The 24,582-nt window shown below is 43.1% G+C and overlaps 1 protein-coding gene across 7 annotated transcripts in view; it reads right to left on the bottom strand.

Moving 5' to 3' along the window:
• ATP6V0A4 (ATPase H+ transporting V0 subunit a4) overlaps window positions 1-24,582 on the bottom strand; it is a 95,048-nt gene that overhangs the window by 19,412 nt on the left and 51,054 nt on the right. For all 7 annotated transcript variants that reach the window (XM_053218027.1, XM_015067045.3, XM_053218028.1 and 4 more), the window contains 5 exons: window positions 23,135-23,292; window positions 19,974-20,067; window positions 15,794-15,912; window positions 13,960-14,176; window positions 10,824-10,925 (listed from right to left, as the gene is read on the bottom strand). In XM_053218027.1, coding sequence (XP_053074002.1) covers window positions 10,824-10,925; window positions 13,960-14,176; window positions 15,794-15,912; window positions 19,974-20,067; window positions 23,135-23,292 — 690 coding nt within the window. The remainder of the gene's footprint in view (window positions 1-10,823; window positions 10,926-13,959; window positions 14,177-15,793; window positions 15,913-19,973; window positions 20,068-23,134; window positions 23,293-24,582) is intronic.

Genomic DNA, 24,582 nt, shown 5'->3' with positions numbered 1-24,582 from the left:
AGTACACATGGAACACTCTCCAGAACAGATCACCTGTTAGGCTAGAAAACAAGTGTTAACAAATTCAAAAACACTAAAGTTATAGCATACATCTTTTCCAACAATAAGGCTATAAAACTAGAAATAAGCCACAAGAAAAAAATCTGGAAGGAACACAAATACATGGAGGTTAATTAACAGGCTACTCAACAATGAATGGGGCAACCATGAAATCAAAGGGGAAATCAAAAAACACATGTAGACAAATTAAAATGAAAATGAAAAGACAAATGATCCAAGATCTTTGGGATGCAGCAAAAGCTGTTCTAAAAGAGAAGTTTAGGGGCGCCTGGGTGGCTCAGTCAGTTGAGCGTCTGACTTCGGCTCAGGTCATAATCTCACAGCTCATGAGTTCAAGCCTGCGTCCAGCTCTGTGCTACCAGCTCAGAGCCTGGAGTCAGCTTCAGATTCTGTGTCCCTTTCTCGCTCTGCCCCTCCCTTGCTCATGCTCTCTCTCTCTCTCTCTCTCTCTCTCTCAAGAATAAATAAAACATTAAAAAAAGAGAGAAGTTTATAGCAATACAGGCCTACATCAAAAAACAAGAAAACTATCAAGCAACCTAAACTTACACCTAAAGGAGCTAGACAAAGAACAAAAAACAAAACCCAAACTATTACAAGGAAGGAAATAATAAAGATTAGAGCAGAAATAAACAGAACAGAAACTTAAAAAACAAGAGAACAGATCAATGAAACCAGGAGCTGGTTCTCTGAAAGGATCAACAAAAATTGATAAACCTTTAGCTAGACTCATCAGAAAGGAAGGAGGGAAGGAAGGAAGGAAGGGAGGGAGGGAGGGAGGGAGGGAGGGAGGAAGGAAGGAAGGGAGGAAGGAAGGGAGACTCAAAATCAGAAACGAAAAAGGAGAAATAATAACCAACAGCACCAAAATACAAAGAATTATAATAGTATAAAAGAGTATATGCCACCAAACTGAACAACCTAAAACAAACAGATAAATTCTTAGAAATATATAGCCTACCAAAACTGAAGCAGGAAGAAATATCAATGTTATCCATCACATCAGCAAGAGAAAGGATAAAAATCGTACGATCATTTCAATCGATACATTAAAAAATTTGACACAGTACAACATCCACTCATGATTTTAAAAACCCACAATGTAGGTTTAGAGGGAACACACCTCAACATAATAAAAGCTATATATGAAAAATCCATAGTTAACATCACATTCTATGGTGAAAAACTGAGAGCTTTCCCCCACCCCAAGATCAGGAACAAGACAAGGATGTAAACTCTTGACACTTTTATTCAACATATTACTGGAAGTCCTAGCCACAACAATCAGACAGCAAAAGGAAATAGATGGGATATGAATTGGTGAGGAAGCAGTAAAACTTAAATGACCAGAAATGAGTAGGAGAGGAGTTAAAATGGCGGAGAAGTACAGAGACTGGGATTTCCCTAGTCCCTCAAACACAGCTGTATTGAGGTCAGAACACTTGAAACACCCAGGAAATTAACCTGCAGAGTGGCAGAGGGATATCCACAGGTTGAGGGAGACAGCTTGGCGGGACAGAGGTGCGTGTATGGGAATTGGGGGAGATAAAACAATGTAGGCATTGAGGGGAGGGAACCCCCTATGCGGAGAGACAAAGGAGAAAGATAGAGAGGCTGTGGTACTGGGATGTTGTGCTAGTACAAGAGAAAAACCTCTCCAGACCATGGACTAGGGAACAAGAAATATAGACAGTGTCCATTTCTATTTGCAAACAGCCTCAGGAGCTGAAGATCGGAGTTTCCAAAAGGGACAACTTTCTCTGGACCTGAGTGGCAGTGTGCACGTGTCTCGGGGGGAGGGGAGCCGGCCTTGGGGGGCATTAGTGATCTCAGGGCACACTGGGAGAGAACAGTCTCCTTCCTCGAGTACTGTGGGAAGAGGGTTTATTGCCTCCCCCAAGGACAAAAGACCCTGCAGGCACCAGTCAGAGGCCTTTACAGGGCAGGGTGGAGGGGTGCTAAACTAGAATAGGGTCCACACAGTGCAGGACCCTTTAAGACGTTGGGTTTTGAATCCCAGCCAAGCACCTAGGAGGTGAGGGAGACTGTGGAGCAGGGCAAGCTGCCTGCCTGTGCTACCCTGTGAAGGCTGCTTGAACAGTGTGGTCTGGGACACCTAGTCAGGGGAAGGAAGATTGGGGTGTCACCATTTTTCTCCCCATCACCTTCATGGTGGGGCTTCAGGGAGCAGCACACAGCCCCCAGTGGAGGCAGAACCCACTTACACCAAACCCCACCCCTCCTGGCAACTGCTTACCTACCTGAGTGGGACTGACAGTGATAAAACCAGTCTCTCCTCTAGACCAGCACAGCCACTGGTCTAGGCACCAACAGACAACTGTCCTGCAGTTTTGTATGTTAGTCTGTTTCTCTCTCTCTCTCTCTCTCTCTCTCTCTCTCTCTCTCTCTCTTCCCTTCTCTTCTCTTCTCTTCTCTTTTCTTCTTTTCTCTTCTCTCTTTTTTTTTCTTTCTACCTTGTTTTTTCTTTTGGAATCCGGCTCATGGCTTCTGATTTGATTTTTGGTCAATCCTTACTCTCTCTCTGTATATGTTTTTTCGGTTTTGTTTGTTTCATCAGGCATTTCTACTCTATTCTTTTACACCTTTTCTAGATCTCCTTTCTTTTCCTTTCTCTCTCTCTGGATTAACCTTATCATTTCTTTGATTCTCTGCTTGGTCTTTTTTTTTTCTTCTTCACCCCTTTCATTTTTCTCTTTGTATGGGATCAGGTTCCCAGCCCTTCCCTTTTTTCCAGGGTTACTTCAACGAGCAAATCAAAGCACACCTGGTGGAAAGTCCCAACACTCCACCACGATGAGTAAGGAGGAGCTCAGCAGAGGACTGACTAGTGGGACAGAACAGCCAAATACACAACCACAGAGTGCACGCAGCACATTCCAGAAACATCTCCTGAAGTGCCGGGCCCTGGACAGTGTATGGCTCCTTTTTAATATAGTAGTACTTGCAGTGCATGGCACATAACAAGCTATTAAAACACGTAAAAGACAGAAACCTAGCCAAAATGACAAAACAGAAGAATTCTCCTCAAAAGAAAATCCAGGAAGGAATGACAGCCAGAGAATTGCTCCAAACAGATATAAACAATATATCTGAACAAGAATTTACAAGAACAGTCATAAGTCTAATAGCTAAGCTTGAAAAAAAAAAAGCGTATAAGACAGCAGAGAATCTATTTATGCAGAGATCAAAGACTTAAGAAATGGTCACAGTGAATTAAGAAATGTTATAAATGGGATGCAAGCTAAACTAGACACAGTGACAGTGAGGATGGAAGAAGCAGAGGAGAGAATAGGTGAAATAAAAGATAAAGTTATGGAAAATGACGAAGCTGAAAAAAAAGAGGGAAAGGAAATTATTAGAACACGAGGGGAGAATTAGAGACCTAAGTGATTCCATGACATGAAGTAATATCCATATTATACGAGTTCCAGAAGAAGAAGGTAGAATGGCCAGAAAGCTTATTTGAACGAATTAGCTGAGAAATTCCCTAATCTGTAGAGGAAAACAGACATCCAAGTACAAGAGGCACAGAAAAATCCCTTAAGTCAACAAAAACAGGTCAACACCACAACATATCATAGTGAAACTAGCAAAATACAAAGATAAAGAGAGAATTCTGAAAGCAGTTAGGGACAGAACAGGCTTTAACCTACAAGGGTTGACACATAAGGATGGTAGCAGACCTGTCCACTGAAATTTGGCAGGCAAGCAGGGGGTGGCAGGACATATTCAATGGGCTGACTAGGAAAAATATGCAGCCAAGAATCCTTTATCCATCAAGGCTGTCATTCAGAATAGAAGGAGAGATAAAGGCTTTGCCTTCCCAGAAAAACAAAAACTGAAGGTGTTCATGGCCACTAAACCATCCCTGCAGAAGATCCTAAGGGGGACTTTGTGAGTGGAAAGCAACAAAGACTACAAAGGACCAGAGACATCACCACAAACATGAAACCTACAGATAAAACAATGACACTAAAACCTTATCTTTCAATAATCACTCTGAGTGTAAATGAACTAAATGCCCCAGTCAAAAGACACAGGGTATCAGAATAGATGGGAAAAAAAAAAGATCCATCTATATACTGCCTACAAGAGACTCATTTTAGACCTGAGAACACCTGCAGATTGAAAGTGAGGGGATGGAGAACCATCTATCAGGTTACTGGATGGCACAAGAAAGCCAGAGTAGTCATACTTACATCAGACAAACTAGATTTTAAAACAAAGACTGTAACAAGAGATAAAGAAGTGTATTACATCATAATTAAGGGGTCTATCCATCAAGAAGAACTAGCAATTATAAATGTTTATGTCCCCAATGTGAAACACCCAAATATATAAATCAATTAATCACAAACATAAACACATGTATAGATAATAATACCATGATTGTAGGGGACTTTAACACTCCACTTATAACAATGGACAGATCATCTAGGCAGCAAATCAATAAGGAAACAACAGCGGTCAATGACACATTGGACCAGATGTTAATGACACATTAACAGATATATTCAGAACTTTTCATCCAAAAGCAGCAGAATACACACTTTTTGATTGCATATGCAACATTATCCAAAATAAATCACATACTGGGTCACAAAGCAGCCTTCAATAATTATAAAAGGATTGAGATCATACCATGCATATTTTCAGATTATAATGCTATGAAACTTGAAATCAACCACAAGAAAAAATCTGGAAAGCTCCCAAATACATGTAGGCTAAAGAACATCCTACTAAATAATTAACAGGTAAACCAGGAAATTAAAGAAGAAATTTTAAAATATATGGAAGCAAATTAAAATAAAAACACAATAGTCCAAACCCTTTGGGATGCAGCAAAGGCAGTCCTAAGAGGAAAATACATTGCAATTCATGCCTATCTTAAGAAGCAAGAAAGGTCCCAAATACACAACCTAACCTTACACCTAAAGGAGCTAGAAAGGCAGCATCAAAGAAAGCCCAAAGGAAGCAGAAGAAGGGAAATAATAAAGATGATAGCAGAAATAAACGATATAGAATCAAAAACAAACAAACAAAAAAAAAACAGTAGAACAGATCAATGAATCTACGAGCTGGGTTTTTTTTTTTTTTTTTTTAAGAATAAATAAAATTGATGGGAATGTAAGCTGGTGCAGCCACTCTGGAAAACAGTATGGAGGTTCCTCAAAAAACTAACAATAGAACTACCCTACGACCCAGCAATTGCACTACTAGGCATTTATCCATGGGATACAGGTGTGCTGTTTCGAAGGGACACATGCACCCCGAAGTTTATAGCAACACTGTCTACAATAGCCAAAGTATGGCAAGAGCCCAAATGTCCATTGGTGGATGGATGGATAAAGAAGATGTGGTATATGTACAACAGAGTATTACTCAGCAATCAAAAAGAATGAAATCTTGCCATCTGCAACTACATGGATGGAACTGGAGGGTATTATGCTAAGTGAAATTAGTCAGACAAAAATCATATAACTTCATTCATATGAGGACTTTAAGAGAGACAACAGATGAACATAAGGGAAAGGAAACAAAAATAATGTAAAAACAGGGAGGGGGACAAAACAGAAGAGACTCATAAATATGGAGAACATCAGAGGGTTACTAGAGGGGGCATGGGAGGGGAGATGGGCTAAATGGGTAAGGGGCACTAAGGAATCTACTCCTGAAATCATTGTTGCACTATATGCTAACTAACTTGGATGTAAATTTTAAAAAATAAAAAATGAAATTAAAAAAATAAACAAAATTGATAAACCCCTAGCCAGACTTCTCAAAAAGAAAAGAAAGAGGACCCAAATAGATAAAATCACATATAAAAGAGGACAGATCACAGACAATACCACAGAAATACAAACAATTATTACAGAACACTATGAAAAATTATATGCCAGCAAACTGGACAATCTGGAAGAAATAGACAAATTCCTAGATACATACACACTACCAAAACTGAAAGAGAAGAAATAGAAAAATTTGACCCATAAACAGCAAAGAAATTGAATTGATTATAAAAAAATCTCCCAACAAATAAGAGTCCTGGGCCAGATGGCTTCCGAGGGGAATTCTGCCATACAGTTAAAGCAGAGTTAATATCTATTCTTCTCAAGCTGTTCCAAAAAACAGAAACTGAAGGAAAGCTTCCAGACTCATTCTATGACATAGTCAGCATTACCTTGATTCCCAAACCAGACAAAAACCCCACTAAAGAGGAGAATTACAGGCCAATATCCCTGATGAACACAGATGCAAAAATTCTCAACAAGATACTAGCAAATCGAATTCAACGGTAAATTAAAAGAATTATTCACCATGATCAAATGGGATTCATTCCTGGGCTGCAGGGCTGGTTCAATATTTGCAAATCAATCAATGTGATACGTCACATTAATAGAAGAAAGGATAAGAAACACATGATCCTGTCAACAGATGCAGAAGAAGCATTTGACAAAATATAGCATCCTTAATAAAAACCCTCAAGAAAGTCGGGAGAGAAGGAACATACCTTAACATTATAAAAGCCATATATGAAAGGCCCACAGCTAATATTCTCAATGGGGAAAACTGAGAGCTTTCCCCCTAAGATGAGGAACATGACAGCGGTCCAGTCTCACCGTTGTTGTTTAACATAGTGTTGGAAGTGCTAGCCTCAGCAATCAGACAACAAAAGGAAATCAAAGGCATCCAAATTGGCAAAGAAGAAGTCAAACCTTCACTCTTCACAGTTGACATGATACTCTACAAGGAAAACCCAAAAAACCACCAAAAAAAATTGTTACAACTGATAGAAGAATTCAGGAAAGTTGCAGGATATAAAATCCATGTACAGAAATCGGTTGCATTTCTACACACCAATAACGAAGCCACAGAAAGAGAAATCAAGGAATCAATCCCATTTACAATTGCACCAAAACCCAGAAAATACCTAGGAATAAACATAACCGACAAGGTAAAAGATCTGTATGCCGAAAACTATAGAAAACTTATGAAAGAAATTGAAGAAGACACAAAGAAATGGAAAAACATTCCATGCTTATGGATTGGAAGAACAAACATTGTTAAAATGTCAATATCACCCGAAGCAATCTACACATTCAATGCAATGCCATTAAAATAGCACCAGAATTCTTCTCAGAGAAAGAACAAAGAATTCTAAAATTTGTACAGAACCACCAAAGTCCCTGACTAGCCAAAGTAATGTTGAAAAAGAAACCAAAGCTGGAGGCATCACAATTCCAGACTTCAAGATGTATTACAGGGCACCTGGGTGGCTCAGTCGGTTGAGCGTCCGACTTCAGCTCAGGTCATGATCTCATAGGTCGTGAGTTCGAGCCCTGTGTTGGGCTCTGTGCTGCCAGCTCAGAGCCTGGAGCGTGCTTCGAATTCTGTGTCTTCCTCTCTCTCTGTCCCTAACACACTTGCATTCTGTCTGCCTCTCTCAAAAAATAAATAAACGTTAAAAAAATTTTTTTTAAAGATGTATTACAAAGCTGTAATCAAGATAGTATGCTATTGGCACAAAAACAGACACTTAGATCAATGGAATCGAATAGAGAACCCAGAAATGGACCCACAAATATATGGCCAACTAATCATTGAGAAAGCAGGAAAAGGTATCCAATAGGAAAAAAAGACAGTCTCTTTAGCAAATGATGCTGGAAGAACTGGACAGTAACCATGCAGAAAAATGAAACTAGACCGCCTTCTCATACCATACACAAAAATAAATTCAAAATGGATGAAAGACCTAAATGTGAGGCAGGAAACCATCAAAATCTACAGGAGAAAACAGGCAGTAACCTCTTTGACCTTGGCCACAGCAACTTCTTACTTGACACGTCTCTGAAGGCAAGGGAAATAAAAGCAAAAATGAACTACTGAGACCTCATCAAGATAAAGAGCTTCTGCACAACAAAGGAAACTAAAAGGCAGCCAATGGAATGGGAGAAGATATTTGCAAATGACGTATCAGATAAAGGGTTAGTATACAAAATCTATAAAGAACTTATCAAATTCAACGCCCAAAAAACAAATAATCCAGTGAAGAAATGGGCAGAAGACATGAATAGACATTTCTCCAAAGGAGACATCCAAATGGCAAACAGACACGTGAAAAGTGTCATCACCAGGGAAACATCACTCATCACCAGGGAAATACAAATCAAAACCACATTGAGATACCACCTCACGCAGGTCAGACTGGCTAAAGTTAACAACTCAGAAAAACAACAGATGTTGGCGAGGATGTGGAAAAAGGGGAACCCTCTTGCACTGTTGGTGGGAATGCAAACTAAACTGGTTCAGCCACCCTGGAAAAGTGCGGAGGTTCCTCAAAAAATTAAAAATAGAATTACAACCGACAACCGAGAAATTGCACTACTTGGAATTTATCCAAAGGATACAGGAATGCTGATTTGAAGGTGCACATGCACCCCAATGTTTATAGCGGCACTATCAACAATAGCCAATTTATGGAAAGAGCCCAAATGTCCATCAACTGATGAATGGATTAAGAAAATGTGGTGTATATACATATATGTACACAATGGAATACTACTCGGTGGCCCTCTAGTGCAGAGGTTTCCAAACCACTTTCTGCAGGGGCCGCAGGTTATAGCGTATAGAGGAGCCTGAATACGTGGGACTTCTGCTCATACCCCTGAGGCCCATCAGAACAAATATGTTTATAATCTCAATATACTGGGCCTCCTTAAGGTTTCACGGAGGGAACTGGATGGGGGGCAAATAACGCCCTAGTGGGATCATCTCTTGGATGGAGGTGGTAGAAATATTTCTAACGAAACATGAAAAAGGATCACCAAGACCCTAATCAGCAGCCTATAAAACCGATCAACAGCCATGTATTCCAAGGAATCCCAAGGAGACAGCCCTCCATGCAGTCTTAGGGAGCTCCTACTACCCAGAGTTGGTTTAGGGGGTATCATCCAAGATGGCAGACTAAGAAAACCCTCTATATTTCCTTCCCTATTGTGTAAGTTACCATGGGGTAAAGAGAGAAATCAACCAGGTTGAGATCAGCAACTGTTTACAGCTTTTGCGTAGCAAAGAGCAAGGGAAGCTATTGTTTTAGAGTCTGGGGACTCAGGTGGGACTCATGGACTTAAGCTCATTAAATTTACGGACAGGTAGAAAAGAGAGTTGCATCTATGTCTATAAAGAGCTATTTGCCATGTTCCTTTGAAGTACTCGGTCACCTCTAGACAGCCTTCCACCTCAGCCACGCTTTACCATCTGGGTCTCTTACAAATGGACTAAACAATAAACAAGTATTCTTCTTTGCTTCGCCTTTCTATTTATTTATCTCCCATATAAATTGTATTTATCAGACAATTTCATAACTAAACAAGGCAGGCAGGACACAATAGGGAGAGAAGCAGGTGATGTGGAGAGAGGGTGCCACCTAGGGACGAGCCTCTGGAACTCCAGTCTTCTCATCTCCAGGTCCAGAACTCAGCCAGGTCAATACCCAACAGATATTGGGGGGGGGGCGGGGGGAGAATTTATCTGAAAATATTTACAACAACTTAAAACATATGTGATCTCAGCAAGTTCCACTTACTCTTTTGTACTGATGTAGATAGAGAAAGCAGAGAGTGATAATCTGAAACAGCACTCGTGTGGATTTCTAGACTTTGACGTGCCCTAGGAGGTCAATCTTCCCAAATCCCATTTGATTTAAACTGATAGTAAACTCTTCTTCGCTCCCTGAGTAACTCTGGGGCTCAGAAGCAGTTCAGACAAAAGGAGGAAATGGACTGAAATTGGTGTTTGGCAATGGGGAAAAATCACAAATAAATAGAAGCTGGCTTACTTGTATGTGTTTACAACTTCACTCAAACAATCTATGACATGATAGATGAACAGTGAAACCTCACAACTTTAAAATCTAGTAAAAACAACTTTCAATATTCATTAATAAACTAAAACTGTAGTAAAGTACTTTTATTTCCAACTAATGAAACAACCGTGTTCAGACTGTTGTAAGTCATTAGCTACCTGTAGACTTGGTGCACACACATGTGTATACACACACATACACGGATGCACACACACACACACACACACACACACACACACACCCTGAGCAAAGTTTGCAAAATATAAGATTTAAACATGCTTGCCCTTAGTAGAACATTATTCTAAAATAAGACCCCCCCCAATGGGAAAGGATGAAATATGGCCTTTTGTAGCAATGTGGATGGAACTGGAGAGTGTTATGCTAAGTGAAATAAGTCATACAAAGAAAGATACCATATGTTTTCACTCTCATGTGGATCCTGAGAAACTTAACAGAAGACCATGGGGGAGGATAAGGGGAAAAAAAAGTTAGAGAGGGAGGGAGGCAAACCATAAGAGACTCTTAAAAACTGAGAATAAACTGAGGGTTGATGGGGGGTGGGAGGGAGGGGGAAGTGGGTGATAGGCATTGAGGAGGGCACCTGTTGGGATGAGCACTGGGTGTTGTATGGAAACCAATTTGACAATGAATTTCATATTTAAAAAATAAATAAAAATGAAATAAAATAAAATAAGATCCCAGGGAAATGTGGAGCTCTGTAGAAGGAAACATGCCATGGGGGGCGGGGGGGGGGGGTAGTTTCTTTAGGTCCTTCGGGTCTCAGGAAGCCCAGCAATCTGTCTAAAGCCCAGACTTCTATTTTCAAGGAGCCCACGTTCTTACCCACAGTGAGTGAATGTAAATGAACGGCTCTTACCAGGGATTTTTGATGATTGGCTCTAAGAATAAATGGCTTAATCAGAAGCATCCAAGGCACAGAAATCAAAGCCATGATAACAAAGAAACTTTGGACTTCTTGCTGTAAGATTAAAATGGTAAGATCCCGTCATTTTAAGGTGATCACACAACATACTTCATATGATAAAAATGGTAAACATGGATCATTTTAGTTGTACCTATTTTAAGAGATCTAAAGCATTTCAATGAATCCACTCACTTTTTACATCTTGGAGTACTCCTATTTCGGACCAGTGGTGCCCTGTGTCAATCCAGGGTAGTCACTGGAAACCCACTCTCTTATTCTTTACCGAGTACCCCCTTGCTATCTACCCATACCATATGTGAACAAGTATTCATGAGGCACATAAGGGCAGCTTTATGTATCCCTTGCCCCATGGGAATAGCCCCTGGCCCTGCATGAAAAGTGTGACAGGCCCCATGACTTCACTGGTCACTCTGTTGTAGCCAGAAGTCCTTGGGTCACTTTAAGTCACAAGCATTTATCTCAATTAGTAATTTTATCTTTCCAGTGCTAGATAATTATCTGAGCTCTCTTGCTCTTTCAAAATAAAAAAACAAAGCTTCCTTACGCTCTCCCCTGACCAGCACGCTCTCGCTGTGGGTGAGTCACATGACGTGGGGCTCTGGGGTAGCCATGTTGAACTCTCCCCGGCTGTCTCCCTCACAGTTCCCTCTGGGATGAGGCACCCATAGTCTTTATGCTTCTGCTGAAACTCGGGAGTGATCCCCCCTTATCATCCTGCTACACGCTTCCTATCACGCCCTCTTGCCCCGGCCTCGCTTGTGATACACCTTCTAGTCACCAGTTTTGAAGAGTGACCTAGAGCTGTCAAAAGAACCAGGCAGCCCAGGGAGGCTTGGCCAGAGCTATTGGAAAGGAATGGACACTGGGTGCTTGGAGGAAGGAAAAACGTTCCTTGAGCCTTCCCTTTTCTTCAACTGTTCTGGCCAAGTTCTCACTGAACGCCAGGGGATGATTTTTAGCCCAGTTGTAACAAGATTTGCCCTGCTAACGGTGGGAACATCTTATCTGCCCAATCTTCTATGCTTCTCCACTCTGGAAGGCTCAGGAGAGGGAGGGAAGCCACAGAAACACACACTGTGCTTGCCAGCTCTGACTCCCTGCACACAAAGCTACCTCCCTGCAGTTTGTCCATCTTTATGTGAGGCTTTCCCACCTCGTGATGTACACAGCAACCAGATATTTATATTTATCTGTTGCTCTTGTCCTTTGATATCCAGACAGGGCACCAAGTCGGCCAGGGCAGTGTTGGGAAGGGGCTGAATTTATCAACTGACATCGTCTCTTCCAGCTGCATGACCCTAAAATGACGTCATGGAAACCTGAAACTATGTCAGGATAATTCATCTTCATACTAGGGCGTGGGGAAACCAGCCAACTCCCAGTAAGGGTTTTGAATGGGAAAAAAGCTGGAAAAGTCACTCACTGTGCAATGTTCAGTGTATATGCCAGACCAGGTGAGGACTTTAGTTTCTAGGGAAGGAGTTAGCACATGAAATAATTGATGAGTCTGAGTCCTTTGCCTCAAAGGGAAGACTTGTTTGGGAAATACAAGTAAACTTTCATTCGGACTCCAGCACTGAGTCAATGAACCTTCCAAATATATTTACTTAGTGCTTACAATCTATGGGTGGTTCATACAACCATTCATTGATGTATAACAAAACGTGCTACCATAGTAAAGTAGGGTTACCTCATAAGAGCTTTCAGAGGCACGTGTCTTCTTTCACTATCATCTAAAATCCTGCCTGATTTTTCAGGGTGCCTGGGTGGCTCAGTCGGTTAAGCGTCCGACTCGTGATCCTGGCTCAAGTCATGATCTTACCGTTCGTGAGATCGAGCCCCACGTCAGGCTGTGCGTTGACAGCACGGAACCTACTTGGAATTGTCTCTCCGTCTCTCTCTCTCTGCCCCTAGCTCACTCACGCACTTTCCCTCTCTCTCAAAATAAATAAATTTTAAAAATTAAAAAAAAAATATTCCTTATTTTGCATAAAAAATGCCCTGTCACAAAGCATTTTCTCTTCTTACTGTTTGCTGCTCCCACAGAGGAGGGGGCCACACCTAGGAATCAAACTCATGAGGCCGTGCATGGGAGGAGCGGAGCATGTGTTTAATGCGGACATGCAGGGTGAGCAACCACGGGTAAGTTACACGAGCAACAGAGGGTCACCTGGCACTGGGCAAACAGCCATGGTACTTGCTACAGAGCAATCACAACTTATGTAAGCACAGCCTCCCTGAGCGAAAATCTACCTTCACACGGTATCATCACAGGGAGAGGCCAGAGGGAAACTATTTGTGTTAACCAAGAGTTACTCACTGAGTTGTTTTTATATCCAGCTCCCATGGAACATTTATGCTTTTTTTAAAAAAAAAAAAAAACAAAAACGTTAAGTCGACAATGAGGCTGAATTGCTAAGTTGATAATGAAGTTCCAGAAGTGGAAGAAATCAGAACGGCCGCACGGTCCAGGTGCTGGGAGGTACTGTCCCCGGAAGAAGAATCAAAAGAAAAAGAGAGCCAGAGAGAGAGAAGTCATCTCTAACTAGCCATGGAAGCTCTGAGCAGGAAGAGCAGGGATTTGGATTCTAGTTTTCCAGGGGCCCCCTGCCCATGTCAACAGAGGGACTCCTCTTCTGGTCTCTTGCCAGTTTCTTTCTCATACACCTCAGCTTATGTTTAGAATCAAAGATGATGACATTTTAAGGTGCTATGCAGACCATGTGCGGTTTCAGGCCAATCCATCCGAAGGACTTGTTTTTTTTTTTTTTTCCTTTCTTCATAGACGACGCACAAGCCAATTTTCAACTGCACAGCGATACCCACATCGGGCCTCACCCCAACAGGAGCAGGCAGAGCGGCAGCGGCATACCGTCCCCAGCACCTGTGCACTCATCCAAGTCTAATAAACACCTTCGGAAATTGAAAGGACCTAACAACCCCGGCAGGGTGCTAACCTGGTGCAGTCTTGCAAATGACTACACTCTGCAACACTTGGGAGCATGAGACAGACGTGACACCCCCCCGCCCCGCCCCAGCGCATAAAAGAAGGAAACGCCACAGATACCTGATGTCTGTACAGGGGTGCATTGGAAGGGTCGTCATAGTTAAACAGAAACATGTTGATGAAGTGGATGAGGATGCTTGGGGCGTGCCAGGACATGTGCACATCAAAGTGGCACCACTTGAAAATGATCATGAAGACCAAGTATCCAAACAGACACAGGATGAAAATCATCTCAGGAATAAACTGCAGAACGATGTTGAGAGTTCTTCCGAAGTATCTGGGGGTGGGAAACACACCCATTATCCTCCCCAAAGCACGAAATGTTCTTTCCCCCCCCCCCCCCCCCCCACCGCATCCACTCTCCTGGCAAGCAGCAGTTATGCATGGATGGAGAAGAAGAGAAAGGAAGGATTCAAGAGAGCCAGAGTCTGGAAGGTAGCGTTGGAAGCAAAGGGCATGCCTGTAGGGAGAGCTGGGGATCCGGCCACAGTTTCACCTGCACATCTAGCTTATACGAACACATTCAAGGGCACAAAGAGTGTGCCCTTGAGGAGCGACTAGGAAGCGCTTCTTCTAAGACAGGGGTCGGCAAGCTAAGGTTCACGGGCCAAACTGAGCCCGTCACCTGTTTTTAAACAGCCCAAAGTTAAATAAAAATAGGTTTTATATTTTTAAACGGTTGGCCAAAAAATCAGAAGAAGGAGAAGACTAGTTTATGACACATGAAAATTATACGTAATTCAAATTTCAGGGTTCATTGATAAAGTTTTATCAGAACACAGTCACATTCCATTTACAAATTGTCTATGGCAGCTTTCATGCTACAATGCCAGGACTGAGTAGTTGTGACAAAGGCCATCGAGCCTGCAAAGCTTAAAATATCTACCCTCTGGCCCTTTACAGAGAAAGTTTGCCAACTCCTGCTCTAAGATACAGAGAGAGGCTCAGAAGGCTGAGTTGGGGGCCACCAAGTTAAAATGTCAGAAAGGGCCCCAGGCCCATTGCTAATTCTAAGAGTTATCTGAGGGAAAGGGGAGATCCCGCAACAAAACATGACTACTAGACAGAGGCCTGCCTGACATGCAGTGATACCAATGATAATCTGCTCCAGAAAATACATTCTGGGATTACCTCCCATTTAACCCCACGGCCCTTTCAGGTAAGCAGGAGTACCAGGGGTCCCTAGTCACTAGTCGTGACTAGTTTGCTCACTAAATAGATCTTATTTTTCAAGCAGAACTGTACTTCTGTGAGCTTTCAGGTCGGCGGTCACCATGGGACTGGCTCTGGCCGGTGGGAACGGAAGGCGTATGGGTCACTTTGGGGTGGAAGCTTAAGAATCAATGTGTAATTGACCAGTTTCCATGTTTTCGTACATTTATATCCTTAGAGAACAGGTTTAAGATGTTTAGAGAGGCAGGTCGATAGAAGGAAAGGAAAGATAAGACAACATTAACAGTCCAAGTGAGAGGGTGCAGCCATTTGGAAGACACTACATCAGGATTCTAGGACTCTGAGGGCACGGTGGCCCAAATGCACTTATGTCTCCACTTGCCCACTGGTGGGAGCTAATCCTGGATATAGCGGTGACCCCAAGTCTTTCAGGTTGAAGGGGACAGAAGATGCTACGGGCTTGCCAGTCTCTTTCTGAACCCTCAAATATGCCTGAGGCGAAAGGTCACTCATATTTCAGTGACCCAGCTTGGGACAGACAGAGGTCCCACTTCTGCCAAACCTGCCCGTCCTGGCTCAAGCCAAGAGACACAGCGAAGCGCTCCCTGTGGCAAGGAAGAAACCCTCACACAAGGAGACGCAGGACCAATGTAGCGGCTCAGTCACCGCTCATCAATGACGCGGTCAGATCAACGGGCAGAAAGTTCATCGTGAAACTCACACATGATTGAAAAGGCTGAGAACGACACCGAAAACCATCTGGACAATTCCCAGGATAACTGACATCTTCATCTTGTAGGAGTTCAAAAACGTTAGTTTGTTTGAAGCCAAGTTCCAAATCTGGATGGGAGACATGACAAGGAATACGTGAGATCGGAGTCGAGAAGTTCTCCCGGCATCGGGGGAAATAGCAGGACTCCTCCTGAGAAAGTCACTCTGGGGACCATCCATCTTTTCACATTCTGACCCAGTTCAATGCGGACATTTTAGGTTCAGGAAAGGAAGGGGACCAAACCCCTTTTAAATGCGATTCTAATGACAAGTTTGGCAGAATTATTAGTGCCATTAGGAAGATATTACGTGGCTAGAAGAAAAAAAATCCTACACGATTTCTCCTCTGTTCTAAGGGAAAAGACATTCTGAAACATCGTGGAGAGATCTCAAACTGGCCTCACTTCCACTTGGTAGTGACGTAGAGCTCTGGCCCATGAATTTTTCCAATCCCTTCTTGAGAATACCACCTTTGACTTGGCATTTCTAAAATGCTTCACGTCACAAAGCATTTTCCAGGGCCCATCGCAAGAAACCACACTTAGAGTCAATATTTGTTAGCGCTATGGGCAAGACATGTTCCCTGCCTTCCACACAGTCCCTGTTTTTTTTTTTAATTTAATTTTTTTGAATATTTATTTTTGACAGGGAGAGAGACAGAGCATGAGTGGGGGCAGGGGCAGAGAGAGAGGGAGACACAGAATCAGAAGCGGGCTCCAGGCTCTGAGCTGTCAGCACAGAGCCCGACATGGGGCTCGAATTCATAAACCGTGAGATCATGACCTGAGCCGAAGCCGGACGCTCAACCGACTGAGCCACCCAGGCGCCCCTACGCAGTCCCTGCTTTAAACAGAACTGCCAGGCTTGAAAAGTGAGGGGCACATGTCCCGGCCCTCCCACCAAGACTGACACACAGAGCAAGCACTCAGAGTGGCTAGGGGGTTGGGTAGGGTCCCATGCTAGTTAATGGCCCCACTCACTGGCATTCTTCTTCCCCAAAGACATCTCCAATATCCCCATGGTCTCCACTCCCACCCCTATGTAAATGGTTCAGTCTTTGCTCTTACCTCTCAGCCCTCTTCAACTTTAGACACATCCCAAACTGCCTGCTAGATATGTCTTAAGGGTGGGGCACCTGGGTGGCTCAGGTGGTTAAGCATCCTACTTCGGCTCAGCTCATGATCTCATGGTTCGTGGGTTCGAGCCCTGTGTTGGGCTCGGTGCCGAAAGCTCAGAGCCTGGAACCTGCTTCGGATTCTGTGTCTCCCTCTCCTTCTCTGCCCCTCCTCCACTTGGGTGCTCACGCACCGGCTCACTCTCTCTCTAAAATAAATAAGTGTAAAAATTTTTTAAAAAGATTATTCATATGTCTTAAGGGTTCGCTATACCACATCTCAAAGGTAACAAAGCCACATCTTCCCACCTAACATGACTTCCTCCTCCAAACTACTTTGCTTTGGGTAAGAGCTCGAAGCTCTGCTAGGCACGGCCTCAATGCAAAGTCACCCTGCACCCACCCCAGGCACACAAGCAGGCAGGAACCACACCTCACCGACACGTCCTTTACAATGTCCTGAGCAGCTGCCAGCTGGACCATCACTAAGGGGGCTGCTGGCAAGGTAGGCAAAGGGTCTCTAGTAACAGGTGCCCAGACACCAGAGACGTCTCCTCTCCCTTCGCCATCTGCCTTGACATTTGGGCTGCACCAGGCTTGCCCTGTACCCTCTGCTCTTCCCTTTGCCCGCCTGCTTGGCCAGCCCTACGGGATCACCGAACATGGTTAGGGCAGGGTCCCCAGCACGGTTTAGGCCCAGTCAAATCTGATGAACTATAAATTAAGTACCAGGCACAAACTAAGCTCTTTAAATGTACTATCTCATTTAAGTCTAACAACCCTACGAGACGGATGTAAATATTCGCATTTTACAGAGAAGGGAAATTTATCTCAATCTCGGGGCGATTAAGTTCTCTACACACCTAGGAAGAAATAATACTATAGCAAATAGGTTATTTGACCTACTTATTTTCCAGACTCTGTTCCAGGTGTTTGATACATAAAAATCATTTAATCTTCTGAGCAACCCAGTGAGTTAGCGCTGTTGTTATATCCATTTTGCAGATGAGGAAACAGAGACACAGAGGTATTAACTTGCTCAAAACCACATAGTGAGGAAATAGAAAAGGCAAGATTTATACACAGCTATCTGAGCCAAAAGCATAGGCTTTTAACCATTGTGTTACGTTCATTTATTTAAAAATACATACACTTTTTCTTTTTCTTTTTTTTGGTGAGAGAGAGAGACAGGGGGAAAGGGAGAGAGAGAAAACCAAGCAGCCTCCATGCTGTCAGCACAGAGCCCCACACAGGGCTCAGATCATGACCTGAATCAAAATCAAGGGTCTGACGCTCAACCAACTGAGCCACGTAGGAGCCCCTCTACGAACACTTTTAGAAAGACCTGTCAGCTCTGATAACCAAATATCTTATGATGTGATTCACAAAAAAGGCTGCACATGGTCAATAAATGCTGCTGTAGAAATTTGCATTATGTAAAAATCCAACCCTTCATTAATATATATAGGGTCTAATACAGGCACAGAAACGTTCTGTTAAAGGGGGTATCTCTGGGGAACAGAATTGCCAGAACATCAGAGATAGGGAAGGAGACTCTTTCTTTTCTAGTTTATACTATTTTGTGGATTTTTAATCTCATATAACTCTTATTTTTTCACAAAAAGACCAGGAATGTTCAAAAACGTAAATGTTACTAGGGAAAAAGTCAATTCTTCTCAACATCGCACTCCTCCTCTACCCCTCACATGTTTCCTTTCTTCTCTATCGGGAAGATGATAAAATTGCCACAGTAGATACTCTGGCTCCGTGGGTTCTGGGCTACGATGGCCTTTGAGGAGCAGAACCGGGCAGACAGGATATGCTGATGATTCAGGGGTGGGCTGGGAAGGTGAAAAGAGGACAGTGGCAGCAAAGACATTCAAAGCAAAGGAAGGTCAACCAGACCCTCTGTCTGTCCTCCTCCGCAGCCCGCGTGCTAATCGTGAAATTCCTCGGACCACAGAAAAAGCCTTTCAAGCAACAAAAATATCAACTTGCGTTTGTTTTCAGCACTTTGCGGCTTACAGCTCAACTTTCAAGGACTTTACCTCGTGTGATAAAATTTAGAATACGAGTGTCCCTGAGTGGCCAAGTATAAACAAATCCCGGGTGATGTCTTCTGCCTTTGTAAGGGAGGGGAGACAGGCAAGCAATGGGAGGACTCAGGCTAACCGAAGAGGAGACAACCCATAAGATCCGAGAGTACAGTTTTAGGGTCCGTACTGTTTACTCTCAAATGGCAGCAACTAAAACTAAGGTCTCAGGATCTCTCCCACAAAAAGAGTTTAGAAGAAACATTTATTGACAACATTTGCCAAGTTTCCGTCTAGCTCGGTCAAGCTCCCGGCTAGCTCGGTCAAGCTCATTTGGAGCACAAGGCTGCCACCTAGTGGCAGTTATGTGTTGGGCCATCACGTATAAGCCAACAGGCATGTGAGCCTTCTGGAAATCCCTTTAGATCTGAAAGGCTGTGCAAGGAAGCACCTTTGTTTCGCTTGGCTCAAATCCAGTTGAGACAGATATAACGAACACAAAAGTTAACTCGTACCATTTTTTTAAAAAAAACTTGTGTCAATTCTTAGGCGGTAAAATTAAGCAAAGCTAAGAGCAAATCCATACTTTGCTAGGATAAGGGAGATGTTACTCACTACAAGAAAATGCCAAGGTAAGGAACTTGATCCGGATGCTAATAACTTCTCTAACATGCATACTTTCCAGGCAACCAAGGGCCTTTTAAAGAAGCAATCATTAACCACCAGGGGTATAAATTATTGGAGAAGGAAGCAGATGTTTGAGCAACTATATGGAAAATGACCCAGGGGCTAGGTAAAGGGTACAGGTAGGACATTTACTTGAGTCCTGCACAGTGCCACAAAACCTCCAGTATATGTAATTCTAGCTCAGTGTGTAAGTTTGTTGATTTCAAAGGTTCTGGCACTTTCCTCCCCTCTACATAGAGATCTCCTCAGCAAGACATTTTACGTAATAAATATCTAACCCAAGAAGACATTATTACCGGATCAATCCCAAATGGGTATGGATTTCCAGAGTACACTCCTGGAATGGCTGGGTCCAGCTGTAAATATGGATTTGTTTCCATTACATGTGCACTAGAGAGGGGAAAAGGAAAAATAAAAACAAAACCAATGATTAACCAGAGGTAGAAAAAAACACTATAGTGCCGTTGGTCATGAACTTGTAAGCCAATCAAAGCCTCACTGTTGGTGCAACTCATCATTTGGCTCATTCAATCATTCCATGAATGGGTACTGAATACCTACTATGTGCCAAGTATTGTCCTAGGTGCTGAGACTATGCACATTACCATCTGGCCCCAAGACACTCACAGTCTGAGTCTCCAAAGGCTCTCAGCCTGGTGGAGTATTGTAAAGAAAAGCAGTTATACTACGTCAGAAAAAAAGTCGGTCAGGGATGAAGGAGCATATAAGAAAGAAATCTCAGGCCGGGGACAAGCCTGGGAAATCATCCCTGCGTACACATGGGCTCATCTGGAGGTATAATTTGGCTTTCACCCACAGACCCTAATCTTCATGAAACTTAGCTCTCAAAAGTTGCAGTCCATTGAATGTCTTTATTTATTTATTTTTTTGCTCAGGTAAGTTTTTTAAATCTTAGTTTTTATTTTATGTGCAACAAAGAAATTTTAGAACAGAAAATTTCAAAACTACATAATAGTAAAGAGCATAATATATTAAACTTCCATATAGCTACCCATTCCCCAGTTGTCAATACATGCCCAGTCTTTTCCATCTGACCCTCTACCCAGTGCTGCCTCCCACCAAATGAATCATTTCCGATTAACAGACCGCTACTTTTATCCACACATATTTTAGTATATATTTTAAATGATACAGACTTAAAGAAAATTAACACAGTCTAGTATCATACCTTAAAAATTACGAGCAATCACTTAAAATCATCAAACATGCAATCATTGCTCAAATTTTCCCAAATTACTCATAACTTTTTAACTGTCGGTTTGTTTAAATCATTGAATGTCTTTAAATCAGTGTCCCAGTTTTGCCCGGAAGCATGAACGTCAGTGGGTAGGAATTTCTTACTATCTCTGCAAGCCCCAAGGGGATGAGAATATTAGGGGTGTTTGTTTGTTTGTTTGTTTGTTTGTTTGTTTAACAGAGCACACATCTATAGAAGGGCCAAGAAGGAATACTGAAATGATGAAGAAAAGAGTGCTGGCAACTTTGGTTGGCTACCTAGAAATATACTCCCTCCCTCCTACAACTGAGGTGCTCGAAGGTGTTAGGGAGCAACAGGGGGGATCAGGAAGCCTGATCTCAATGACCAGACCCTCAGGACACAGTGGGAACAGATGGCCTCACTGGCCGTCTCAGACTCAGACCCTAATGCATGCCTCAGTGCATACGGTTACACCGAACTAGAAGAGGTTTGTTTGTGTGTGGACAAAGCCGCTCCCGATAAGAGGGAACCGGCGCCCACAGCTAAGGCATGACCTCTGCTGTTGACATAAACAAGTTCACAGAACACCAACATCAGACAAAGCCACCCTCTGACCTTGGTGGATCCAGACAAAAACAAGACCGATCCACATCATATCTGATATTAAAATATGGACATATCAAAATAAGGGCAATGCCCAAACCACAAAAATGACCAAACATTGCCCTCATCCTCCTAGAAGCCAGACCCTGTAGGCCCTTTCCCTACGTCCTCTTGCTGAGATGCCCATGCTCCCCCACTGGTACACCAGCTCCCTGAGTTAGTAAATTCAGTTCTGGGTGATGCCAGGCATGCTTCTGGTGGTCCTTGGCTGAAGAACGTTGTGACAGTGTCCCTAGTCAATTCTCAGGGAAAGCAAGCCCGAGACCTAGCTTGTGACTGGTGACCAAAACCAGCTTGCTGTGTCCTTTGCCACTCTGATGGATGACTGCAATTTTCTTTTGTCTCCCTGTTAATAAGGTCCCACTTCATACAAGGGATGCCTGGCATGTGGCTGAGTGTCCCTCAGACTGGGCTTGGCCTCCGAGAGCCTTGAATTGGGGCAGGGGTCATTCCATTCACAGGTGCATAAAAGAGTACTCGAGCCCACATTTGCAGAATGACAAAAAGCCAGGTGACTCGGACCTTTCCCAATCACGCTCCTGGGTAAATGAGATTTCATGGAGGTAGTTTGGTGAAATTGTGCTGATTTAACATGCTTCAAAGCCCATCGCTATGCTTACGAGTTTACATCTAAAGAGCAGAACTAAGTAATTTGTCTTTAAATTTATGAAAGCTTTGTTCTCCTAGGCATCTCTTCAGGGTACTTAATCGTAAAGCAAGTACAAAAACAAAAGCACTTGTCAATATAGCCATCTGTATTCTGGAAAATGTCCTATCCTTCATTTCCTTCCTTCCTTCTTCTGTTCCTTCTTCCTTTCCTTCTTCCCTTCCCTTCCCTTCCTTCCTTCCTTCCCTTCCTTATTGTTTAATAGTCCTGTCCTCTACTGCAAGGAAGCTGGACCAGCAAAGAAACTAGGGGGGATGCATTGACCCCCCATGACACAGCCACCCACACAGCTACTCTTCGCCAGCTACTCTATCCTACCTGCCCTCCTCACTCCATCACCCAAAAGACAAACACAGGGAGCTGCTTATGAAAACTAGCCACCCCCTCCTTTGCTTTTGACATTGAATGGAGTCACTCTGAACCATCAAAGAAAATGCCCTTCAGGTGAGTCTGGGGCCTCGAGCACTGGAAACCAGTGATTTATATAATTCAACACCACATCAGGCTTCTGTCCTAAGTGCTCACTGCGTCCAGTCCCCTGCTGGAACTAGGTCTGCTTCAAATGCAACCTTCTCCTCTGGGGAACTTAGCTTCTGTGACTGACACCAAGATGCCCAGTTTGTACCTGCCTCACTATTTGTTTTCACAGTAGTGTTGGCACATGCTACAGACACCATGATATATACTTAATTGAAATGTTACAAACTATCTCCACACAATAGAATGACCAGCACAGTTACTGAGGGACTGGTTGGAGGTTGCTCACTTGGTAAATAAAATGGAATCATTCGTTGAATTTGTGGGCACGCCTCTGAGCAGAGCCAGGCATAGACTTCTTGACCATGAAAAGTGCCCCTGAAGCCACCTGGACAGCCAAGCGAGTGACCCACCTCTGTCTGTAAACTTACTTCCACGTGCCATTTCTGAACATCGGTCGGACACTCCAAGAAGAGCCAAAGATGTTGAAAGACTTGGAGAAGCAGTCATTGTAAATCAAGCCCGTGTAGATGGAGAAGATGCCCATAAGGAGAATCAGATAGCGTCCGTGGAAGAAGGTGTTCCAGATCTGGTCTCAGGGAGACAGAGAAGATGGCCGTCAGGGGGGTTGGCACCAGAGCCTGGGGTGGGGGGGAATGTGTTATGGGATGTCTCCAGCACCAGTGGAACATCCACGGCAAGGCACAGAGGCCCCACACAGAGGGGCCACAGCACGGGGCAACATCAAAGCGATCCAAATAGAGCACACACACCGTAATTTCCCCGAGCCTAAATGCATCGGTCAGAAAAGTCCTAGACCAGTGGTTGTTACTGTGGAAGAAAAACCATATAAGCCTCAGAATCTTTACGTCATCACTGGTTAGAAAACATAACTGAAGGGGCGCCTGAGTGGCTCAGTCAGTTAAGCATCTGACTTCGGCTCAGGTCATGATCTCTCGGTTCATGAGTTCGAGCCCCGCATCGGGCTCTGTGCTCACAGCTCAGAGCCTGGAACCTGCTTCAGATTCTGTGTCTCCCTCTCTCTCTGGCCCTTCCCCTCTTGAGCTCTGTCTCTCTCTCAAAAATAAATAAACATTAAAAAAAAAAAAAAAGAAGAAGAAAACATAACTGAAGCGGAGGCTGAGGCCTCACACGTTATGGAGGGACATGAAAGTGTGCAGCCACTCTTTCAAGTACTTCTAGGAGACAAGCTCCGAGCTGGATGCATATGGCAGCTAAATTTCATGGCAAGTCAAAGCTCCACTCATTCTGTCATAAAATCAAGTCTTGTCTAAGCACGTCCACTAAGAAGAGTCAAGTGCTTTCTATAATACTGGATGATGGGTGTCAATCATTCACAGACCTGCCAAAGTGTAGCTCTGAGATTTCAATTCTTTATTCTAGGAAGCTACGGCTCTTACAATGTTGGTCACACAAAACTATATTGGCCAGAGGTGGAGTTTCCCACTAACCTCGCTTATGATTAAGCTGCTGTGACATCACTGAACTAGCTCTAGTTAAGACAACTTGTAATAAAAGTTTGCAGATATTCTTAAAATTCAGAACACAGCTAAAGGCATGTTTCCAGCTTACAAGATGTATTCCAGTGAACACAGAGCTCATAAGAACACTGAGCATGGACTGATTGTGGGAGAAGGGCTCTGCCATGAGAAAAACTATTTGTGACATTTTAAGTGAAAAAAAAAAAAGGCCACAAATTAATATGCAATATGTGAGCCCTATTTTTAAAAATGTTGAAAAATTTGTGTATAAGCGCAGAAAAAATACAGGAAGATAGATAAAAACATTAGTTGTGATTTTCTCTAGGTAGTTAAATTGTTGTATTTTCCCAATTTTAAAAAGAAACATATATTGTTTT

The sequence above is a fragment of the Acinonyx jubatus genome, chromosome A2, assembly GCF_027475565.1.
Source record: "Acinonyx jubatus isolate Ajub_Pintada_27869175 chromosome A2, VMU_Ajub_asm_v1.0, whole genome shotgun sequence".
Lineage (NCBI taxonomy): Eukaryota > Metazoa > Chordata > Mammalia > Carnivora > Felidae > Acinonyx > Acinonyx jubatus.
Note: the sequence above shows the minus strand (reverse complement) of the source record. Positions and strands in the feature narration are given on the sequence as shown.